Below are 25531 nucleotides of genomic sequence, written 5' to 3'. Positions count from 1 at the left end.
AGTGGATTAGATTTAAAAAATTATATGTGGGTGGTTAGTAATTGGCTGATAAGGTTAGTAACCAGGATGGTGCGTACGGTGCAATTAAATTAGCCACCTCTGGAAATCTCCGAGCAGGCCAGCCGTAGTTGTCTGTGGAGATTAATTCACTTTGGATTAAAAACAGCCACTTGACTACAGTTTGGATTATCAGACCAGGCATGCCCTACAACTGAAGGGTTAAATGTGAAACCAACACAAAAAAATGAAAACCTTCTCCTGTTTGAACTGTCAGCTGAGTTTCCAGGGAATGTTCTCAGCAGACAAAACCATGCCCAGCAACACCTGACACTCCAAGTCTAGACAAAGCAGAGGGACAGACGCGTAGCAAAAAGCTAAACACCCAAACGAATCAAGGGCTTTCTGCAAAACAGCTTTCTTGATTCAGATGGACCATGTAATTGTTTCACAAGTGCACAAATGACCAAATTTTTTTTATCTGAAAAATGTGAAAGTAGCCACAGGAAACTATTTTAAAAATGAACACCTCTCCCATCTTACTTGGTAAAGCACTCAAAAACCAGAATGTTTGGATCTGTTAACTTAGGAAAGCAGCAGTCATTCCGTAAAAGATGAAATCATGAACCTTATAATATGGCTAGTTTCATGAAAATACTTCTTGATTTTTGAATAACACTGTCTCTTAAAAAAGAAAATCAATGTGTTAACTCTTCTCTTACTTGAGAACCATTTGAAAACTTCTGCCCTCTCTAGCATGGTGGTCTCCAAAGAGTATTACCGTGAGCCCTTAGGAGAGGAAAAAGTATACAGAGGGACGTAGATAATATGCACATTCAGCCATCAATCATAAGCAAGGACCACTGTACTAATATATCATCTGCATTATGAAATATGCAATAGGAATTTAAAAGGATAAGATAAAAGAAATTTGGAGCATATGATTCAGCTTCAGGCCCGTGTCTTTTAAATTGCTCATGATGACACTAGAGGAACACTGTGTGGTACAGAGATCTTTTTAATCTCTCCTTATCACCTAGTAAAATCCTAAATATAAAATAATAAACTATGGTATGACCTGTGAAAATTCATGTGCTAAAAGTTTGTTTCCCCACGTGGTCAAGTTAAGAGGTGGTGGAACCTTAAAGAGGCAGGGCCTAGTGCAAGATAATTAGGTCACTGGAGACTCTATCTTATGGAGTGAGGCAGTACTCTAGGAGCAGGCAGTTACAAAGTGAGGCCACCCAACACACTTGGCTTTTATCCATGTGGTCACTTCTCTTTCCTATTCTCTGCCATATTGTGATACAGCCAGGGAGTCCTTACCAGAGACCAAGCAGATGGAGCTGCCTAATCTTGAACATTGAGCTTCCAAAACCATGAACTAAATAAACACCTTTTCTTTATAAAGTTCCCAGCCTCGGGTAGTTTGTCACAGCAACAGAAAATGGACTGATACATGCACTATGTGTCAAAAGTCCTGTTTTTCTGGGTTTGACACCTCTCCTACAGTAGTTTTCCTATGAGTGATGCAACAACACTGAAATGCAACCTCAAAGCTACAAATCTATTCCCAGTGGAATAGATTCTCTGCTTACACAGAGCATATTTTACACCCATAAAACATCGTTCTCATTTTGAAATGCCTTTCACTGTAGAGAATGTTTCTTCTCTTTCTTTTGGTGGTTCATTAAAAAAAAAAAAATCCGTGGATAATTCCCTATGGAAGCAAAATCTAGCAACTATCTGAAGCTGAATCAGCTTGGAAACATCTGTACTTTCATCCAACTGTTCAACAAACCTTCCATAGAGCTCCTTCATATATCAAGCCATGTTTTCTAGCCATCTCCCAAATCTATCTGCTAATGAGACAAACTGATCCTCTTGCCTTATGGATAGTATTTTGGTCATTTGTGCCATGGCAGGGAGAATATGGATTCCCCAGCTGCAGATGGATTTTAATCTTTTGCTCTAATATTCAAAAAGGTTTCTAAACCTTGGAAGAATTTTGTGACATATTGGGCTATCATGTGACTTTCAATAGCACTGAGAAAGCTCTAAAAGTTTATTCTTACCATCTAGATTCTAAATGATGTCCCAACAGAGACAACTGCACTCTATCAGATCTCCAGGTGCCACATACACAGGATCAAGGTTATCCTTCATGAAAGCAAATATTCCATCAAATCTTAGATGGGCTTCCTACCAATTCTGAATTTCTTTACTGACCTCCTGTTAGATCTGGTCTGCACTAACCCAGCTGAATTGAAGCAGGGATAGTCTGGTATAGGATCTTTATTGTCTTAGATCCATTTTAGGTGTAGAATTAGTTTAAGTCATTGTCAACTTGGAAAGAGATGATTTAGTCAAAACTAGATGCCAAAGCACGTCAGCTCTCCTTCCCAGGCACAATATGAACTGCTTGTGGCCAGAATGGTACAGGACACCAAATGCACTTGACACATGACACCAGGCATGAACTTTCTGACACCCAGACTGCACTGAAGATAGGGGGTCAAGCTAGTGAAGCTCAATTTCATTCTTATTTTCTGGAGAAGTAAGTGTCACCACAGGCATCCCTCAGTGTCCTGGGGCAATAGGTTCCAGGACTCCCACCCCCACCCCCAGTGCATACAAAAGCTGCCAATGTTTATGTAAAACAAGGTAGAATTTGCATATAACCTATGCACACCCTCTTATTTACTTTGAATCTCTAGATTACTTGGGCTACCTACAAGATAAATGCTATGTAACTAGTTGTCATACTGTATTGTTTAGGGGAATAATGACAAGGAAAAAAATTTGTATGTGTTCAGTAGAATTTTCTCCACATACAGAGGGCTGTCATGGCTTTCTCAAATACCATGCTGTATGGATGAATGCCCAAGAGGATCCTCTCCCCAACTTTTATGACCAGAGAAGCCCTCAACAGCTCTAACCCGGGGAACCTAAATGGGGCAGAAGAAAAACAGGCAACTGAGAAGTTGAAAGAAAACAGGCTGGAACCCCTCACCATTCTGCCCAGGCTTAATTCTGCGCAAGAATCTTGGAAAAACATCTCAGGTTAAAAGCGCTACCTGAGAAGCAGGGTTTGCTACCCCTTTGTCCCTCCGTCTAGAAAACCAGCTTTGCATCAGGTGAAGTTAGTAGCTGGGATCAAGTGTCAGCAACTGGGCAACGCTGGACAGAAACAAACCTCCCCCAGGGTCCCACTTACCCCTGACAAATAGCGCTCGAGTTTCTTGTTTAAGAGGAAGTAGATGGCGAGGATGTGGCAGGCACGGTTGGACAGCACCGTGTTGATCACGTCACTGTTCTTGTAGCCCAGCTTCTCCGTCATGTGCAGCACCACGCTGGGGCTCAGGTCCTCCAGAGAAATCCTGCGAGGCACAGACACAAGCGGTCACCTCTCCACAGCGTGGCTCACAAACATGGCGGCACGGCAGGCCCCAAAGGCCCCCTGTGGACAATCAGGTCTATTCGTTCATTCATCCACCTGACTGTGAAAAATTCCATGCATCCAGGAAAGTGAAGGGACCAGTGTACAGACAGCCCTCCAGATCCAGGCCTTCCCCACCCGTGAGGTTCAACCAATACAGATGGAAAATATGTTTTAAATTTCTCTGTACTGAACGTGAACCAACATTTTTCTTGTGATGATTCCCTAAACAAAGGCAATATTGTAACTATTCACATAGCTTTTATGCTGTATTTGGTATTATAAGTAATCTACAGGTGTTTCAAATATGTAAGAGGATGTGCATAGGTTATATACAAAAACTATAGTATTTTACTGTGCGTAGGGATTTGAGCATCTGTTGATTTTTGGTGTCCCGAGGCAGGATCCTAGAACCAGTCCCCCAGATATAGGGGGATGATCATAATTGCCTCATGTCATACCATCACTTGGATGTAACAATTACCATTTCACTACACTTGCTTCATTCACTTTTTTTTTTTTTTTGGCCAAAGTATTTTAAATCACGGGCACCATAACATTGTATTTTTAAATCCTTCAGTGTATGTCTTTGAACCTCCCCTAGAATATCCCCTATAGAATCATGCTCCCTTAGTATCATTTTAATAATTCCTTGGTATCTTCTAATACCCAAATCACATTCAAATTCTCCAACTGCCTCCCAAGTCTCTTTACAAATAAACATTTTCCATAAAATGTATTTCTTGCCCGTGGGTGGAGCCCACACTCTGGTCTTTGGGATGGGAAATAAAGGTATTCAGAAGCTGGCCCACACCACGGTCAGGAGCCAGCGAAGGCTCACAAGTTCACAGCGGGGAACTTGGGGCTCAGCTGGGAAGTGGGGTGTTCTCAGAGGAAGACAAGCCGAAGCTTCATCACAGGTGTATTGTGAAAAACTCATTAAGTCAGAAGGTTTAAGAAATCCTGGGCATTTTACTTAATCACTCATTCACTCATCCACCCACCAAATCCCTGCCTCTTGGAGCTGATGTTCCAGTGGGAGAGAGAGAATGTAACTTGATTCAGTCCTCCTGAGGGTCCTGTGAGTAGATTCCATCATTATGCCCATTTTACAGAGAAGAAAACCAAAGCCCACATCAGTGAAGTAATTTTCCCAGAGTCACACAGGTGGAAAGAACAGCCCCAGAGTTATTGTTGGGAAAAGTATAAACGGCAGCCATACCCCAGAGAAAAACCCCAACATGGCGCCTAAGGACCTCTTCTTCCTACCTTCCTCTTTTCTGCAGTGGCGCGAAAAGTTCCTGCCTGTGTGAACTCTCCCACCGGCGCCAATTTCAAATCTCGCTGGCGGGGAACCTTACCCCCAATAAGAACTAATTCCTGGGCTCCGGAGCTGATATCTGGAAGAACTTGCCAATAAACGGGTTGCCTGCCATTTATCTAAGCCCTACCATCTCCTCCTTAGTTCTATATAAGCACACAGCTTTTTGCAATAAAATTGGAATTCTCCTGGCGAAGTGTCTTTGCGTGGGGAATTCTTTCAGTTATGACCTGGGCAGCCTGGCTGGGTCTGGTGGCCAAATCTCTACACTCACTGCCTCTCAACAACACACAGAATGGCTATAGAGCACAAGAAATCAGGCGGAGGGTCCTAAGGCACTGTGTGCAGGTAGTGTGGGGTGCATCGTCCTAAATCTCTCGAGAGACACAAAAAGGGCCCTCCGTGAGCAGAAGGCTAAAGCAAATGGCCGGAGAGCCCCATAACTGCCACCAGAGGGTCTGAAGACATTTCTGATGGAACCTCAGAGGAACCCCACAGTGCAACCTATAATTGTAAAAAGCAGGGGCCCCACTTGCCCAGTCCACATGGCCAGCTGGCACGGTGCGGAGGGTAAAACTGCCTCCTGACCATCATTTACCATCTGTAGGTGTGACCCACCTAAGCTCTCCTCTCACTAGATGGGAGTAGGTACTGCCTCATCCCAGACAAAAACAAAAAACAAAACAAAACAGGCCCAAAGAAAAATGAAACCCTTCTCCTCACTCCTGTTTGCTATAAAATCACAAACTCTAGGTAATGGCCAGGAGGGAAGTTGAAACGACTAGTTGTAAAAAAAAAAAAAAAGATATTAATAACATTAGTTCAAATATATAAAACTACTTGTGGTTGGCTAAACCACTCAACACGCAGGGTGACTGTTTGAAAATGCATGGTAGGGGCAGAGGGGGGTGTGGTCCTGCTCCTGGCCAATCAGATCACAGCGACACTTGCGTGGCTCTGCTCCTGGCCAATCCGACCGCATCCACACTCACACGGTCCCACCCTCTAGTCCAGCGCATGTTCCTGGGAGGTGGTGAGGCGCCACTGCCAGGCGAATGGGGGACAGTGTGGCGAGGGATGTTCTCGAGGCAGATACTCCATGGCTCCCTTTATATCAATTGTCTTCAAAAACAGGAGAGCCCTGCCAAAACAGGCTGTCAACAGTTTCTTGACTGCAAGTAATACATATTTAAAACATTTTCCAATAAATAATGTATATATTTGGCATTCTCCAATATTTGTTATTGAATTTGTATCATCTCTGAATGTTTGGATGACACAGAGAATAGCAAACCGTTCCAGAATGTGAGGTATAATTTAAACTAAGTACATCTCATTAAATCTGGTTTTATACCATTTTGGACTATTCTATATCACCCATCACCTCCTTTCCTCCCACCCATCTCCAGAGCCAAAGGAGAGGTGGGGAGCGGTCCAGGACCCTGTGGGGAGGCACCAAGAGGCAGCAAGGTGGGCTTAAAAAATGTCTGTGCTAGACCAAAGGTGCAACCAGGCTCCCCACAAACACGTATGGACTGATTGGCATGAATATTCATTATAAAAAAATTCACTTCCAGAGTTATTTTCCTCTTTCCTTTAAGAGATCAATTCAGAAGTCCAAATAACTTTATAGGAGAAGGTTTCACAGAAGAGTGATACAAAACCTGGGACCTTCCTTTCCTAAAGGAAAACACTGACAATGTCTAAAATAATCAAATCTGGGGCTAGGAATGTTGGGAAACTATAAACCATACTTTATAAATAGTCCTTCCTTTAATTGTATGTTCTTTCTCCTTTTATCTATGTGTTAGTAAAACAAGAAAAGTAAGTATCAAAAATATATTTTCGCCTTAAAGATAAACATTTTTCAAAATAAAGACTATAAATAACATGGACCTCCCCCAAACCGTTTGGAATTCTGGCTTCCTGTCTTAAAACTTGAGCACTGATTTGACTCTAGTATAGGATGAGTAATGGGCCTTACATAAACAGAAGACACTGAGCTGTGGGGGCAGGGGGTGGTTTATATATGAGATCTTAACCATGTTTACAACCTACCTAACCAATTACATGTTCCATCTCTGTGTTTCTGACCAAGTTCAAATGAAAAAAAAAATTAAAAATATCAATCTGGCAAAACCAGTATAGGAACTTGAACTTAAGTTTTAATCTACCAAATCCTGTTTGCAAATGTGAGAAAGCTCCAAAATAAGACACCACATCATGACTCTCTGTCAACAAAGATGTGGCCAACAAGGAGGAGGCTGGCTGGATTTCTAATACCAGCCCCACCCCTTCCACAGCTGAGGAGCTGGTGGATGGATTATGCTCATTTAGGTGGTGATTATATTAGCTTAATGGCTCATCTGGCTGCCACCAATGCCCCCTCCTTTAACAGAAAGCACACCTGAGTGCTGCTATCCATTGGTAATGAGGCCCGGCCCCTCAGCTCTGCTTTCTGTCTCACGTTAGGGTAATATTTCTGGTGTGTGTTTCAGATACTGGCCCAAATTGAGCAGGTGTTGGAAAACAGCAATCTATTTTCAGGTTCCCTTGGTAACCTAAGTAATCTAGACTTTGTCTAAATTACCGCCCATGAGCCAAATGCTAGAATTCTAGATGGCAACTGTGCAAAACCACCTCCTCCCTGACCACAGCAAGTGTAAGTTTGGCCAAGTAGTGTGGACAAAGTGGTGTGAAGGGGTCCACCCGCCCCCCTTCAGTTCTTCTAGACCTACTCAGCATTTCAGCTCTGATAAGACCTGAAGCGTGTTTTCAGAATTTTCTAGGCGTTTTGGAACTATGACCACAGAGGACACCTCCTTCCCTGCCCTGTCAGTCCCCCCTCGATCAGCGGTCCTCTGGTCCCCATGCAAGTGTGGCCAAATGTGCAGGCCTCCCTAGGTCTGAAAGAAGAAGAAGAGCGGTTCTCAGACCTGCAAGGTGTCGGGCCGGGTGGTCTCCAGGTCTGCTCTAAAGTAGCCGAGGTGAGGGTCCCCTCCCTCCCTTGCTCACATTGGTTAATACTATGTCAGATGAGTAGGAAAAAAAAGTGTCAGGACATGCTTTCTTGTACTTGTTCTCAAAACTGTAGTCAGCACCCAGCATGGAGAAGCCTGGGCCACACAAAATGCCTCTGAGTGTTCCTGGCTGTGGATCCCTGTCCATCACTCTCCTTAATAGGCCCTCCTCATGGATACTGACAGGTCAAGCCTGACAGGAAGTCCACAGGGAAACCCCGCAGGAAGCGAGTGACCCCTACCCCCTCTTCTTCCTGCCCCCCAGTGCATTAAGGGGAGGTCTCAGGTCTGCAAGAAACATCAAGGACAAAGAGGCCTCTGAGGGGTGGTTTGAAGGAAAGTTCCCCAGGAGTCTGCCTCATGTTGGCAGGAGAGCTCGGGGGTGGATCACACAGGCACACAGACACACAGACATGCACACACACACACACACACACACACAGACCCAGGCAGACACACACACACACACACACACACACACAAATATACACACGTCACAGTTTGTCTACATGGTCCCTTCATGGGAACTGAAAAGCAGCACCCCTCAGGGAAGACACAGGCCCTTAAAGAAAGGCTAGGAGAGGGGAGCACGGCCTGATTTCAGCCTCCACTTAACCCTCTGAACAACCACCCATGCTAGCCCCGTCTTCTTCCTCTTGTGCACCGAAAATGCGGCTCTGCTTTGAATCCTGTGCGACCTGCTGTCCAGAGGACTACCCAGGGCTTGAAGGACAGGGACTTCAGAGTCCCTGTGTGTGCACTAAATTACCTGTTGGGGTAGGTGACGTTGCAGGGCACTTTGCCTGTGTAATTCTCATTGAGCCAGCGATTCGCCAGTGCTTGCTGAATATTTGGCCTCTTCACGGGGTCTGGTTCCAGGAGAGAGCGCAGGAAATTGATGGCTCCTGGAAGACATTTGGCAAAGAACATGTTAGTTACAGGCTGAACGCAGATGCAGACACCATGAGAGTCACAGCAGGAGACCCACCAGCTCGCCTGTCCCTCCCAGGCAACTGCTGCTGGGATCTTTGTCTGTGTCTCCAGGGAGAGCTTTGACTCAATCATTCACAGAGTACGAGTTCCGCCCCACCTCCCCTCTGATAAAACCCCACTCAGAAGATGGGGTTTTATTTTATTTTATTATTATTATTTTTTGGTACCAAAGATTGAACCTAGGGGCACTTTACCACTAAGCCTCATCCCCAGCCTTTTTTGTATTTTATTTAGAGACAGGGTCTCGCTAAATTACTGAGGCTGGCTTCAAATTCGTGATTCTCCTGCCTCAGCCTCCCAAGCTGCTGGGATTACATGTACACACCACTGTGCCCGACCCAGATAGGGTTTTAAACCCCATTCCTTCTCTCTCTCTCTCTCTCTCTCTCTCTAAAAAGGGATGCAACTAGTACATTGGTATGTGACAGTGAGAACCAGTCTGGTTTCCCTAAGTTGTGTGCTTCCCAGCACAACCAGTGATCTCTTACTGTTGTTTAGAATAAACCAAGAAAGTGTGTATTTACACACTTGAAGGATGAAAGAAAGCAAAAAGAAAATGCCTGCTCTCCAGGCCAGTTACTCAACCCCAGAAGGAAGCCAGAGGGACAGGAGAGGCCTAATTAGACCCCAGACTTGGCCTTTACCATGGGGCAGGCACCCAGCTCTCAGAAGCCCAAGGAGGTTCTTTCTGGTCCTTTTTTTTTTTTTTTTAAATATTTATTTTGTAGTTATAGGTGAACACAAAATCTTTATTTTTATTTTTATGTGGTGCTGAGGATCGGTGCCTCACTCGTGGTAGGTGAGCGCTCTACCTCTGAGCCCCAGCCCCAGCCCCAGCCCAGGTCCTTTCTTTTAAACAGTTCTCCACGGCTGCTCACTTCTTCCCAGACTCTCTGAACAGATGACGCAGTACCCAGACTGGACAGAGGCCATACCCACCAAGTCAAGCTTTTCAGGCTGATGTGACACCAGAGAGCCACATGCTCTGGCTAAAGTGCTAAGTAAGCTCTGTAATGGCGACTCGCATCTTCAATTCCTAATTTGTGTACAGAGCTCCAGCAAGCACCACGCTGACCAGGCGGACTTCCTCCTTTTTGTGCATGGGCAGAGTGTATGCCAATAAAGTTTCTCCTTATGTTTTGGCCTCAAGAGTTTGCCGCAGTCACATTAGTCATGCCGAGCATGATGTGTGCGGACAGGATATGAAAAACTGTTGACAAAACTATAAAATCCCAACAACCCCTTTTCCTTCTATCGCAGGCAAAAGTCATCTTTTAAAATGCGCTGGGTCTGCCTTCACTGAACAGTCACAGAACACCTGCTATCTGCTGAGCTCTAGAGATCAGAAGCTAGTTCATCTCCAAGCAGAGCATTTGCATCCTTGAAGATTATAACAAGGGAGATAACTACATGACATAAATATATGCATATCAAGGTCACGGACTGCAAAACCGTTCAGCTTGAAAACAGGCAGGGTGTCCACCTGTGGTCAGAGAATGCCGGGGATCACTGCAACATAACGATGCTCTGACTTGCTTGAGTTCTGGGATTACGATATTTTCTTATTCTATATTTCTTATTTTAGGGAGCATTATTGTAATGTCTTGCAATATAAAAATAGTCTTTTATGTAGCCTTGTACATGATATCCAATTTCCAACATCCCAAATAGTAAATCCCAGAAAAATAATCTGAATTTACTTGGTCTCCAAATTTTTCTATCTTTTCCTCCAATGTTATTTTCCAGTTTTCTAAGAGGGCCCCACTTTGCAAGGAAAAGTCATTAAAAATTCTCATTTTCTTACCACCTTTATGTTTTCATTTTAATGCTGTTCTTAAAAATGTATTAAGGAATATTTAATGCCTGTAATCCCAGTGGCTTGGGAGGCTGAGGCAGGAGGATCACAAGTTCAAAGCCAGCCTCAGCAACAGCAAGGCACTAAGCGACTCAGTGAGACCCTGTCTCTAAATACAAAATAGGACTGGAGATGAGGCTCAGCAGTTGAGTGCCCCTGAGTTCAATCCCTGGTATCTCCCCCAAAATAAGGCCATCATGAGGGGCCACCTGTGATACAAGAATCAATTCAATGGAACTCTCTCTTGCTAGGTCATGCCCCAGGTGACTCCTCCAGGGGGGTTCCCAAGTAGCTAACAATGTCACCAGAAGGTCATGTCCCTTTAAGAATGAAGCAGGTAAGAACATATGTTAGACACCATAATAATCACGAGGAATGTTTAATGTCATAAAGGTGACAGCTGGATCTCCAAGTAAAATGTTCCTAAAATGTTCTTCAGTGCAAACAGCTCTCTAAAAGAAGAGGTTCCTTTCTTGGGACCTTCCATCTCCCTTCCCTTAGCACCCCTCCATTGCCCAGTCATTTGGATGTTAACCAGGGGCACCTACTGGTCAAAGGATCAAGATATGGGCTTGATGAAGGGAACCGGGGAGCTGTTGAGTAGGATGACTTCTGAGACATCTCTGTTGCTTGCCCTCAAAGGACCTGAACAACCCTCCCAGACTACGGCCGGGCCTTTGCAGAGTGTGATTAACCAGAAAAGCTAAGGATAAACTGGATGTGCGTGTTTGTTCTATTTTCACAACCAAGCGCTCTGCATCTTCACAAACTGCTGATGAGCCCAAGTAATTTTAGTTCAAATCTCTGCTGACGAATTTTATTCCCTTGGACGTCACAGACATTGCATTGCTATCCTAAAAGGACTTTGAGCACATCCTTCGACTTCTTTGGAGTCTGTGTTAGGTCTTGAATATCTCTAGGTCTCTGGGGCAAAAGGGATTAAAAATATTCCCCACCGTCCCAGAAAGCCACAGTGAGCCTGGCCTCACGCCACCTCTATCCCTTGTACCCTTCGTCTCTCCATTCAGGCTGGGAGAGTTGGGAAGAGCCACAGGGCTCCGTCACCCTCAACACAGCACAAGCCACATGCTGTTGTGGTGTGGAACCCTCTTTCCTTCTGGAGCCGTCACTGTGCCTAGGCAAAGGGCTGCGAGAGGGAGGAAGCCGTCAGACTCAGGAGTGACTCCAGTCGGACACAAGTGGAGCGGAGCCCCATCTCCAGGGCTGCTGCCCCCTCACCTCCCTGGAGAAGGGATTCTTTGAGTCTGACAGCCAAGTCTTCTTAGAAACCTTAACTAGCACGGGCTCACCCTCACCCATGCCAACACTTCTCCAGCTTCGCTTCGGTGATTCCATGGCACAGAACCCTCTAACTCTGACGTGACTCTTGGGCTGTATTGTAAATGCTACCTACAGCTGGGGTGCAACGATCAAAGAGCAAAGAGGCAAAATTTCTAAGCCGTGAAAGGCAGTCACTGCTCTATCATACACAAGGGCCAATGCGTGGGAAGAGGAAGTCATCTAGAAGAGAGAACTGGAAGGGCCCAGAAGCTTGAGTGTCCACTGAGGTGACAGAAATGAGGGGCAGGTTTCATGGACTTGCAAGGATAACAATGCTGATTCGACTCAGATTTCAAAAATTCTTTAAGCTGATTCTAAAAAGATGACGAGGATAAAATAGATATGATCATTACAACTGGGAGTGACAGAACTGTCAAATTAATAAAAATGTGTGTTACCAAGGCACGATCAAATTGACGTATTTTCAATCTGGATTGACATTACTCAAAGCACAAAGACCTACAAGCACTAGATACTAGTAAATCTTAGGGAGGGGAGGCATCTTATACTCAATAAAATAAGGAAATGAAAATAGCACAATACAGTGGCAAAATCTAGAAGCCAGGCAGGCAGATGTGATCCCCCCGAGACTCGGCTTCCTCGTTGGTAAATTGAGAATGATGGTACTTACCACAGAGGTTGAGTGGGGAAAAAAATGTGAAAAACATCTACGCACGGTTATTCCATAAACAGCAACTACTCTTTTTTAGGGTAAACTGGTCTTCCTGGAAGTTACAGGTACAGGTGAGCTGGGCTGGTTGGAAGGGAAAGGAGATAAACCAGGTGGGGTGCAACGGCTTGGAAAAACAGGGACGATGAGGACAGCAGCTGATGCCCAAAGCCCGAGTCCTTCAGTCCATAAACAATAGATGATGCCCGGGGCTACCTAGCAGCTGGTGCTGGACCCTTCTGCAAAGGGCCAGTTCCCAGCCCTGAGTAGTCAAATGAATGAGCAGGCTGTCTGCCCAGGCCACACATGCACTTTAAATCCAGAGGCAGCAGCATAGAGTCCCTGAGCATCAACCGTGGGCAAACCCTACACCTGACACCTGGCGTAGAGGATTAAGCCCTGGTTGAGTTCCTTATGTATACCAATAGTTTTAAAAGCAGAAAAGGGAAACCAGACTCCTTAACTGGAAAATCAGATCTAGAAATGCAATTCATGCTTGACAAGTCAAAAAAATAAAGTCCTGTAGAAACATGAGGCTCTTTAACAGGCACGCTCACAAGCTGTGCACAGGGTCCAAGTAAAAAGCTCTCTGCTCAAAGCAGGAGCCATGTGCAGTCACAAAGTGAGACACCAATTCCAGTGACCCTGAAAGCACTTGGAAAGGTTTCAATATTTCCTCTCTGCAATTACCTCTAGACTGTTTCTTAACATTTCAAAGTGTGCATTTTTTTTACTTTTTTAAAGAAAAATTTAATTTCCCAATAAAAAAAATACTTAGAAACCAGCCTTAGTAGGTGGGCAAGGGTATTGGGAGGGAAAACATGGCACGTCTCTGAAGTAATGAGACTGATTCTCTTGTGTTCTTAACCCACTTGCCTTTGTGTGGCTGCCCAGCCCAGGCCCATGATGAAAGTAGGCTGAACTGCCAGTCCTCCTGCCACAGCCTGTGTGTGTCTCACACTAAGGCACCTGGCAAATCTCTTTGGCTTCCCACCTTCAATACACATGGTACAGTGGCACTGTTCCACCTCATTTCCTAAGTGAAGTTATGTGCCATGCTTTAGAAAGCTAAGAGGTTTAAGTGGAAGGGACACACTGTAGGAGATTTCATTGCTGGTGAAATAGCTTTGGTGAAACACCTCTTTCCCTGCTTCCCTCTGCATGGACCAATAATCTTGGAATGGCAGCTGTTCCACTAGCCTGGGGCTATAGGAGGGCAGAGCCCTTCAATCTTTGATCCAACTCTTAACAGATATATAGCATGAGTGGAAATAAACCTTCATGATCTCAAGTCTCTAAGAACGGGAGTGGGAGATGATTGTTACTGAAGCTTAACCTGGCCTATCCTGACTAATACAGTGAGAAGGCAGCAGATCAGCAGTTCTCCATCTGCTCAGGCTCTCAGTGGGATTCAGAGTGAGCACCGCCTGCCTTTTCCAGGCATGCAGTGCAAACACATTGCTACTGTACTGTGTTATGGTCAAAGCAAGTTCCAAACCATCTGAGTCACTTCCAAATCACCCTGAGAGATGGCAATATTCGTTGACTATATAATGTTGCTATAAATGAAGGTTGCAAGAGGGAATACAAAATGGTGCAGCTACTCTGAACATGAGCGTGGCAGTTTTTTACAAAACTAAACATGTGCTTACTATCTTCTGACTCAAAAATTTCAGTTTTAGGCATTTGCTCCAGAGAAGTGAAATCATATCCATACAAACATCCGCATGTGAATGTTTACAGCAGCTTCCCTCATAACAGCCCCAAACTGTAAATGACCAATGGTCCTTCAGTGGGTGACTGTTACCAACCTTGATATATCTATGCCAGGGACACTACTCGGCATCAGAAAGAAACAAGGTCCTGACACATGCAACAACTTGGATGGACCTCAAAGGAATTATGCTTAGTGAACAAAAAGTGACATATGTATATACACGTACACACACACATATACACATTCATAAACACACGCACATATATTGCATTTTTGAAATGACAAAGTGACAGATATGGAGAACAGGACAGTGGTTGGCAGGGAGAACGGGAGGGAGGGAGGAGCAGTGACTATAGAGGGACCACACCAGGGATTCTTGAGATGGAACTGCGCTGTCTCTTCACTGTGGTGGCCATAATATGAACCTACCTCTGTGATGAAATTGCATAGAACTAACTACGCACCAACATGAACATGAAAGCCTGTGAAACCTGTGGAATCTGAATAAGGCCAATAGATTTTATCAATGTTAATTTCCTGGTAGTGATATCATGCTACCACTATCCAAGGTTCTGCCATTGGAGGAAACTGAATGAAGGCTATATGAACCTCTCCGTGTTATTCTTACAATTGTGAATCTGGAATAATGCCACAAAGAAAATTTCTTTTTAAATATTCTTATTAGTTGTTGATGGACCTTTACTTTATTTATTTATTTACATGCAGGGCTGAGAATCAAACACAGTGCCTCACACCACACATGCTAGGCACGCACTCTACCACTAAGCCACAAACTCAGCTCACACAAGGAAAAGTATTTTTTAGAAATCTTATTAATAAAAACTATCCCCTTTACTCTCTATCCCCTTATGCTGATTTTATGTTAAAGCACTTACGCTACCAAATATCGCAATTTAAATGTATGTGTGTGTGTGTGTGTATATATATATATGTATGTATGTTTATTTATTTATTTATTTATTTATTGCCCTTACTCATTGAAATCAGTATAAGTTCTATAAGGGCAGAGACTTTGTTTCTTGTGTTACTGGCACCTAGAACATGCCCAGCTCACAACTGGTGCATAATACATGTTCACAAAAAAAAAGTGAATCAATGAAATATGCACTGAATGAAGGAATGAGAATTCCCCATGGTGCTCTGCAGCACTTTCCAAATTTCTGAAAGCTGTAAAAGTACACATAATCATTCCTTCACCATTTTGCACATTTTCTACCTCTAAGAGTTAACAGCTCTCAAAGCAGAAATGTTTCTTTTCGAAGACAGAACTGGACCATATCTTCCCAAGGATGGAAGCCCTCCTTTACTAGCTTGCAACCTCCAGGGATTCCACCCTGCCTCACGAAGGTGACAGTGTGGCCTGAGTTCATGATTGCATACAAGAACTCACTTCAGGGCCGGGGTGCCACTCAGGGCTAGAGCACTCGCCTAGCCTAGACAAGGTCCTGGTTCAAGCCCCTGTATCACAAAAAAAAAAAAAAAAAAATCTTTTTAAAGGACCTTTGAGAACTCATTTCAGCTTTGATTCCACTGGGCAAGCATGAATTCAAGGTCAGCTTCATGGATGCTTTATAAACTCAAGAAAAAAAACAAAAACACCTAACAGTAGTAAAATAAATGCCATTTTAACCATGTATCACAGTTGAATTTTAAAAATTACTTTGTGGAGGGGGAGGGGTTGGGGGTGTCACAAGCAACCTCCCAATGAAGCTGTGTTGATTCCAAGGGAACAATTAAAGGATCACCAAAGCCAAGCTTAGGTCAGGAACTTGATACGAACTTTGAACCAAACAAAAGAACAATTTGTCCTAACTCACAGGCTCAGAAACCAAACCTTAATATGAACTGTTTACAGAAATGTGAACCAGCCAAAGTCTGAGAGTACTTTTCTAACACACCTGATGAGTCAGTCTAATGAAGTCACTGAACCCATCCACATACATTAAGAGCTTTTGAACAGGCTCAAAAACTCCCAAAACAAAACAACGTGACTGAAACCAAGAACAGACTGTGGAAAACATAATAGAAATGGGACGATGACAGACCCTCTTCTTCAAGCCAACGTGATGACATGGAGAGATTTAAAACAACGAAGCCTGAAATTATTTTCCAAGTGGAGAACAGAAGATTCTTGGATATGTGTGTCTTGTTTAGAAGGAAGGAGTTAGGGCTTTGGAATTCTAACAGAAATGGAGAGGATACAGGTGAGATGAGAAGAGGAGCTGCTCAGAGAGGGGAACCCCAGCCTCCCCTGGAGACTAAACAGTGGGAAGACACTTACACTCCCCGGACAGCCATGACAGCATCCCTGCAAGACAAAATGCTGCTTCACCAATGGACCCAGGCCAGTCAGAACCAAGGTCCTGCAACCCTGAATCCAGAGCTGCAGGTGAGTTACCTGTGGAGAGCTGGGTGGGGAGGGGGTTCATCTCCTTGTCCACCATCTTCTGGTACAAAGCCCTCAGGCTGAACGGCTCCACCGTGAAAGGCAGGGTCCCCGTCAACATGGCGTACATGTTCACACCTCTGAAAAGAGACACCAAAGCGTGAGGCCAGGGCGAGGCCCCAGGTGAGGAGGACAAAGAGGACACAGGCTTAGTCCATGATGTTACTTCCATGATGTTAGTTTCTATGATGTTACTTCCACAGTTCTCTTTCCCGGTCATCTTTCTAGAACCCGCAGCACCATGTCAAAGCACCCACACTGAAGGGCTCTGGGGAGGTCAGGACTCCAGAGATGAACAGGAGCATAAAGAACTTCCAGATCTGCCTCCTCAGGAGGGGAAACCACATCCCTCTCTACTCTCTGACATGAATGGGTTGAGCATCCCTAATGGGAACCCCCTCCCAAATTCTCCAAACTCAGAAACTTTACCGAGCCCCAATTTGCCACCATAGTGGAAACCCTACCTCTGATCTCATGTGACAGGTCAATCAGAACACAGGTTCACTACACGTGTGGCATAGTTACCTTCAGTGGACATGAAACATCCATTCAGTGATTCGACTTGGGCCTTATCCCCCACATATCTCATTATGTACATGCAAAGATTCTAAAATCTGGAAAATATCCCAAATCCCCAAAATTCAGGTCTCAAGCATTTCAGAAGTGGTCCTGCCACGATGCAGTTGTCCAAGTGTGGTTTACAAGGTGGAATCTACAAGTGGCCAGGCAGACCAAAACATCCGGGCAAGACCTGCCTGTGAGCACCCAGATCCATGAGCTCACCAGGTTACCAACCAGGCCTTTGAAACCAGGTTAACAATCAGCCCTTGGAAAACCAGTGCGTTGCTCTTCTCTTGAATTTTTCTTTGGTTTCTCACTAGAGGAAACTCCTTTCCACCCCCATTCTTATTTTATTCCTTATTGTGAGACCCTGTCACCCAGCGCTGGCCCAAAACCTCAGCTACAGTTAAAATACCTTCTGAGTAGGCTTAACTGCTGATATCCACAGCCAATCTAGAGAACAGCAACATCTTCTCAGAGGGTTTCTATCTTCCTGATGTGCAAGCCGAATATCATTTTGATGAGATTTCCTGAAGGGGATGAAATGCCTGCCTGCCAAGAGGTCTCCACCGTTCAAAAGCACCCAGGGGAGTATGTTTTAAAAACAGGCAGTAGGATTGCCAGTCAAAACAAATCCGATGAGACTGATTGAAATTAAGACCCTTGAGGCCTAATTCCACAGAGGCGCCTCTGAATTATGGCATTCCAGATAATGACAGGTACCGGAGCCCACGGGCTCTGACTGGAAATCATTCTCAAATTTCAGACACACAGTAAAAGGCAGTTCCTGCTCTGAACTCACAGCGGAGTGAGGGAGACAGTTACACAAATGTTCATTCCTCAAATTCCTGCCGGATGCCTCTCTGCCCACACAGGGTTATAGGTACCCAAGAAGGATGTCGCCATCTTGGATTTGGGGCTGGGGAGAAGCAGGCACTTGGATACACAAATAAATAAGCACATCCTTTCAAGTGCACAGGAAATAAGAAAATGCTGAACTGAGCTGCTTTTGACGGCCACTAGCAGTAGTTCAAGGAAGGGAGAGGAAGGATAGACCCACAGGCACCGGAAGACAGGGAGGCCTCCCGGGTGGTGAGTACCGAGGGTATGAGCTTCTATTTGTAAATATCTCTGGCTGCTTGGAGGTGAAGAGGGGGAGAGGAATGGCATAAATCAAGAAATGGAGATGAGAACAGACAAGGCAGCCATTTACAGCAGCAATTCTCACTGTGGGTTCAACGAATCTCACTGCTCAGGATATGCACAGATGCGAAATGAACACAAATGAGGGCCAAAGTGGGGAGTAGCCCTCTCCTGTAAATGGATTAAAGGGGTTCAGAATGGGGAGCAGGAGACTGGCCGCAGAGGCAGTGAATCACCATTGATGTCGGAATGAAAACAATGGCACAGAATAGACAGAGAAAGCAAATCAGCAGCATCTGAAGGGGACACGCAAAACCGCCATCATGAGACACCAGCTACGGTGGCCACAGAGGGACAACGGAGGAGGCTGAGAGAGCAATTTTGGGGGTGGAGGGAAGGAGCGTTAGGGTTGGAAACACGTTCGAGAACCTACTATACAATAAGATAGGTTTGAGATAAAACCAAACACCTTTACCTTGAAGGATTTTTGGAGATTTTGGTAAGAGAAAAAACTTAGCAGAAAAATTCTAAAATTTATAAATATGAAGAGGCTTTAATGGATGTAACCCTCTAGCACATCCCAGAAAGTTGATGGGAAGCACTGAACAGCCTCAAGGGCGAGCACGCACCCTCCCTAAGGCATCCTGATCCACTTAGGACAGCTCTGCAGGAGGAAGGGCTTCCAACACTAGGCCACCATGCTTCAGTTCTGGAACAAGATCAGCTGCTCTTCCGTGGTCAGCACTTGACACGTTTGAAAGCTGGAATCAGGACCTCCCCACCCCAGGCCCTTTGCCTGTGCTTCATGTGCCATGGCTTAGAGTCCCATCCACAATCTGGCTCTCTGCCCTGAAAACACACCAGCTGGTTCATGTACTTAATGAATTTTAAAGTTTTCATGCTGTAGAACAAATTCCTAATATGGAAACAGAATTTGATTGAATTGAACTTAAGGGCAAAAAATAAAAGTAAAATAGAAATGTTTTTAAAGGATTCTACCCCTGCTCACTTGCGTGCATCTCGTCTCCAACCTTCACACTAAAGCTAAAGAGGCTGGTGGTACTTAGATCAGTGTCTTATAATGTCCCACCCATGCAGTGCTTCTGAAATTGAGGTACACAGGCATGTTCTCTGGGGTTCAACAGTTCTCATTTTGATTTTCTTTTTGATGATGTACACGTGCGCGTACACACACACACACACACACACACACCCCCAAACATTTTGTAAACCAGAACCAGGGCACCAACAGGACTATCACATAACCAAGACCCTCCCCTGTACACAGAATTTCAGTGCTGCTTTGGCAAGGCTGTTTAAAGATGCACAATTTTACCAAAACATATCCCTTTCATGGTCACAGCCTAATGGGAACAGAGCAGAAGTGAGGCTTCTGAGCTTACATCTGTGGAAAAGATATATATTCCTGGCAGCTGGAACAGTGCAGTGGTTCCCAAAGGGTGTCCCCCACTTCTGCAGCATCAGCAAGAGCTTGTGGTGTAACCTCCCAAGTGCTTCTGTTGCACACTCAGGTTTGAAAGCCATCGGAAGTTGAAAAGTGGTGGAGAGCTGAGGCCAGCAGGGAGACTGCACTCAACAACTCAGCACCGCGGACCATCCACCACTGCGTCTCATTAGTGTTGCTTATTTGGAAAACTTGGGGGTTCTTTTAGTCCGAGTCATATTTAACTTGTAAATTTTGGTTTGGGCAGAGGAGTTTGATTCTGGATTCATGAACTTGTAAGTAACATTTAAATAAAAATAACCTAAGTCGACAGGTGAGGTGATCAAGAACATCATTCCTTTAAAAAGAGAGTGTGCACTACTCAAGTTTGAAGACCTTTTATATGCCCTTTTGTCTTTAGGGGTCACGTGACTTCCTGTCATGGGTGGAGTGGATCCAACCTGCAGGATGCTGCGGCCATGGGGCAGGAACCCAATTGAAGGGGTTTGGGGAGTATATGGGGCCTGCTCTAAAGCTCCATGAAAGTTTCTTTAAGGAGACCTGGAGGTGCCAAACTGCTTGCCTCCTTGTCACTGAACGGCTTCTAAAGATGACTGAATCTCCAGTCATTGCCTACAACAGTTGTCTTTGCCTCTCTGTTGTCTGGCTTGGGCCACAGTTAAAGGTGACAGATGCTGTCTTAAAAGATGGTTCCAGGAAGCTCCAACCAGGGTCCAGCAAGTGGTTTCTACAGAAACACTTGATTACCAAATTGACACCAGAATTCTACTTCTCTTAGAGGAGTCAATCATCACCAATCCTTAGAAAGAACTTTCTTATCCCAGAGTCTTTCATTTAAAATACGGGAATAACAATGGCACCTACCTCCCAGGTCAAATGGAGGTCAAACAAAGGAAACCACAGAGAGAACCAAACGCTGAGCCTGGTAAAAATTAAGTGCTCAGTACATGTGATCTGTGGCTTCATTTTTAAAAAAATCTTTAAAAAAACAACAGGAAACATTATATTTGTGTCCTGTAGCCAAATAATAATGGAAACCTACATTAGTAGTCAGAAAGCTCTAGATGTCAAAAAGGAAACCACCAGACTGGGCATCAGAATTCCTCTCCCCTGGAGAGTTTCAAACATGTTTCATGTCTGGATGAAGAGAAATGTAGTCCCTTTGACGTTTGACAAGTGTGCAGAATACCAAGGGGAAACATGGAATGCAGTTGATAAACCTCTGTAATCCCATGGAATTAGGAGGAGTTTCCAAACATGTTCAGAATTTCCTGACGGGTCTTTGAAGTATGGCTCAGGGGCTTCCTAGGTTCTCTGTGGCAGACATGGGACTCCTAAGAATCGAAGATAGTTTTGAAGAAAGGGAATAATTAGAGACAGGAATGAGGGAGATCAACCAGCTAATACTACTAGCATGTTTCCAAGCAGAAAGAAATATGGGTGAGTCATTGTTGGATGGGAAAAAACCCAAAGGAGACTGGACAGTGGAATCCTCTGATGTTGAAGGAGAAAGAGTGAGGTTAAGGGACTGAAGGAAGGAAAGGGGCCCCATGAAGCACAAATGTGGAATATTTGAAGTTAAGTCAGAAGCTACATGGTGGTCCTGGTGTTTAGTCGAGACACAAAGACATTTCCTGAAGGAAAATCTGGGGTAAAACTGCCATCCCAGAGAGGAAAGACATAGACTCGCTGCTCCCTGGATAAGCCTCCAGAAACTGTACCAAGATGCAAGGGACAGAGCAACTGGCAGCACTGTACTGGAAGGAACAGATCCCGTGTCCCCACAGGGCACACAGAAAGGAGTCTCGACAACCACCCAGAGAGAGCTGGAGCACAGCTAAGAGAAGCTCCCAGATACAGACACCTTGCTTCTGTGAGTCTTCCAGGAAGGAACCTCCTTGGAAAATTGAGAATATATTCCACCTGAAAGCAATATCCTTCCATTCTTCACTATCAATTTTCAATAATACAACTTTCAATTTAAGGTCTTATAAGAAGAAGAGGAACAGATCCATCTCTTTAGATAATCTCACTCTTCAATCCTGCTCCATAAATGCTCTATGGATTTTCTTGTGGGTTTCGAGACTTGTGTCTCCATTTCCTATCCCCCTTCACCTCTTCTATTTGAAATGCACATGTGAGCTGCAAAAAGGGAGGGGAGGCTGGGGTTTTATAACTTTGAAAGCTCAAAAGCTTTCAGACTTTTTATAACTTTTAAAAGTCAAAAGCCCTGAACTTTCCAAAAGCAGCATAAGTCTCTTTCCACCTCCTTCTCCATCCGTCCTTCATTTTGAGGGAGTGTGAGGGGAGGAAAAAATCCTTCTACACCTGATTCCTGCTAATAGCTGATGGTATCTGATAGTACTTTTACCAAGCACTGAGTCTGAGGCCTGAAATAAATTCTCTCACTCTGCATCCTGGGTGTCCAGTTCTCATGGAGATGGGAGACCTGGGAACAAACAAGATGGCGCCTCTCGGTCAATGTATCTACTCAAAGACGCGGGAGACTGGCAGAGATTTTTTTCTCACTCAGCGAAAATAAATTCAGTAATCGAAGGAGGTGACTTGGGTGTGACATGCATGACTCTCCATGAGGCACTCTGCCTTCACACAATGCTCTATCCATTCCAGAAACCCCCCAGGACAGCAAAGAGCAGCTCCAATGTATGAAAGGTTGCAGTCTCCATTCTTTGGGACAGAATTCTGACAGTCCAATGTCTTTACCCTAAGAGGCTCACAGATATTCTTAAACAAGCCTTGTCATATTCTAAACAAAAAGTTAATTTTGATTCTTTTCAACCAAAAAGTATATCTGCATTAAAATTTTTTTAAATTAGCATATATACCATTCTAGAAAAAGATCAATTAGCAACAGTAAAGATTTGATGCACCAGTATGAAAATCTTGGTTTTGTGGGTAAAGTCTCAAAGTTCAATGGAGATTTTAGATTGTGTGTGTGTGTATGTGTGTGTGTGTGTATGTGTGTGTGTGTGTGTTTTATTTATCCGAAGTAAAGGAAAAAAGTGAGTAATTTTAAGGATATTTTTTATGGTCCTGAAAATAATGGAAAACCTCTAAGGAAGAGCACATTTCCATTTCCCCAGTTAACTCCTGTTTCACTAGAAGTGTTCCAGGGACCCTACGTGTGGGAAAGAGCTTCCCGAGGTTCCCTGGCATAGCAGGCTGGTTTTCCTCCTGAGTCAGTGTTCCACTTAGGTCTTAGAATAAGTCCCTGTCAGCTACTAGAATCTAAAACCTCTGTACAGGGGAATTTTGATCTTGGAAGGGAACTCTTCATTCTGTTGTTGTTTCAGAGCAATGAAAAGAGAAGATATTTCATAACAACGGTGTCTAATCCAGGGAGAAAATTGGCTCCATTTTTGCTTTTGTCTTAAATAGGCTTTTAAATTAAATTCTCTTTGGGTTTTCCATTTGCAATTCTGTCGGCAAAGCTGTGGGCACCAAATGGTAAGCCTTACCTGTATCTCAGACACAATACCCTAAGGCAGTGGAAAATCAATCTCTTAAAGAAGCTCTGAAGTCCTGATTGTCACCAAGATGAAGCGCTCTGGTAGTTGGATGTCCCGTAACCTCTTGGCCTGTGCACACGCTGTACCCCCTACTTGGAAGGCATCCTCTCTCCTTCTCCACCTGGCCAGCTCCACTCATCCCGCAAAGGCAGATGAAGCCTCCTCTGATGCTTTCTTGACTTATCCCAGAGGTACACCTGTGTTTGCTCCTCTGCTCCACCTGACACACTGTATTTGTATACAGTTAAGACTCACAAGCAAGTAGCTACCTCAGATAGCTTGGATGATATTATGGCTTGAATAAATGTCCCCCAAATGTCCATATGCTAAACATTTGGTCCCCAGGGTGGTATTATTGGGAGGTGACCTTGAGGAGGTACTAATGTCATTGCGGGTACATCCTTGAAGAAGACTGTGAGACTCTGTCCCTTCCTCTTTTCTCTTTGCTCCCTGGCTTATGACGTCAGCAGTCTTGCTCTGCCACATGCGCCCACAGTAATCTGCTGCATCGCTACTGCCCAAAGCAACAGAGCCCATTAATCATAGCCTGGAGCCTCCAAAAGTGTGAGCCGAAATTAACCTTTCCTCTTTATAAGTTAATGATCTCAGATATTTTGTTATAGTATAAAAAGCTGACTAACATAGGCTGCTATAACAAAATGCCACAGGTTGGCTGGCTCAAACAACAGACATCTGTTTTCTCACAATTCTGGAAGCTGTAAGCACAAGATCAGGGTACCAGTAAGGTTGGGCTCTGGAAAGAACCCTCTTCCTAGTCTGCTGGATTCTTGTGAGAATGATCTTCCTAGCTTTCTGTCCCCTCACAAGGCACAGAGAATACAAGCTCTCTGGTGTCTCTTATAAGGACTAATTCCATCATGGCGCCCCACCTTATGACCTCATCTAAACCTAATTAACTATGTAGGGCCCCATCTCCAATATCACCACATTGAGGGTTATGGGTTCAGTATATAAATTGGGAGTAGAGGGTACAACTCAGTTCATAGAGGTAGGTAAGTGTTTACAACGCAGGTGCACGTGCGCGTGCACACACCTACACACACACACCCCCCCACACACACATATGCAAAGCTACAGTTTTTGGCCACACCTCAACAAGGAGTGAGGTCTACCTCTCCTCCTGACTTAAAGCCTACTCATTCAACTGGCTTGGCCAAATGGGACATTAGCAAACATGAGAGATTCACCTGGAAAGGTCTCGTGCCCTTGAGTTTGCCCTCTCACATAAATGCAATTCTACATATTTTCTGCTTTCGTGTGTGCCTCCACGAACTGGAAAACCACATGGTATTTTGCCACTTGTCTAGGACTTTTGCATACACGACTGTATTTCACCAGGACTAAGAATGTGACCTCTTAGAGCTTTTTTGGGCACCTGCAGCTGTGCATTACCTTCTTGGAGGAAAAACAATGCAATAAAGCAGGGGAACTCGGAAATGTCCAGCTGCCCCAGGAGTGACCCCACCATGCCAGGAGCCAGGGTTGGGAGGGAAGTGAGCTGCTCCCTGGCTGGAAGCAACAGACCCCAGAGTGTCCAGGCATCTGGGTCTGGTATCATCTCTGTCCCTCTCAGCGGATGCCACCATTCCTTCTAGGTAGAGTCACTGTTTCTGCTTAATGGACAGAGACAGAGAAGGTGGCAAGGGGCCACGTGGGTTGGAAAGAGCCTTCACGGAGGAGCAGGCTGCTTTCTTTTAATCATGGGCCTGAAGCGGAGAAACACAGTGTCTGTGGTTACTAAAAATGAACTCTTTTCCCCGGTCAAGCCACCTGGCAGGAGGAGCAAGAACAAAGTCTGACCTTTCTGCCGCTGGAGCTTTTCATCTCCCGTCGTCTCCCTCCAGACAGATAACTGATTCACTTCCATGTCGCAGTGAGCGGAGGAGACAGAAGTCCCAGGCTGAGCACAAAGCCTGCTGTGCCTCTTGTCGGGAGGCCCAGCCTGGGGGCCTCCTGCGGCCCTTCCTCCTGCTCACATTCTAGACTTGGGG

The 25531-nt window shown here is 44.7% G+C and overlaps 1 protein-coding gene across 1 annotated transcript in view; it reads right to left on the bottom strand.

The window, feature by feature from the left end:
• Hunk (hormonally up-regulated Neu-associated kinase) overlaps positions 1-25531 on the bottom strand; it is a 108051-nt gene that overhangs the window by 16887 nt on the left and 65633 nt on the right. The window contains exons 6-8 of the mRNA XM_015478338.2: positions 16773-16900; positions 8547-8682; positions 3215-3377 (exon numbers count right to left, since the gene is read on the bottom strand). Coding sequence (XP_015333824.1) covers positions 3215-3377; positions 8547-8682; positions 16773-16900 — 427 coding nt within the window. The remainder of the gene's footprint in view (positions 1-3214; positions 3378-8546; positions 8683-16772; positions 16901-25531) is intronic.

This window comes from Marmota marmota, unplaced genomic scaffold, assembly GCF_001458135.2.
Source record: "Marmota marmota marmota unplaced genomic scaffold, marMar, whole genome shotgun sequence".
Lineage (NCBI taxonomy): Eukaryota > Metazoa > Chordata > Mammalia > Rodentia > Sciuridae > Marmota > Marmota marmota.
The sequence above is the reverse complement of the archived record's forward strand: the minus strand, read 5'-3'. Positions and strand labels throughout refer to the sequence as shown.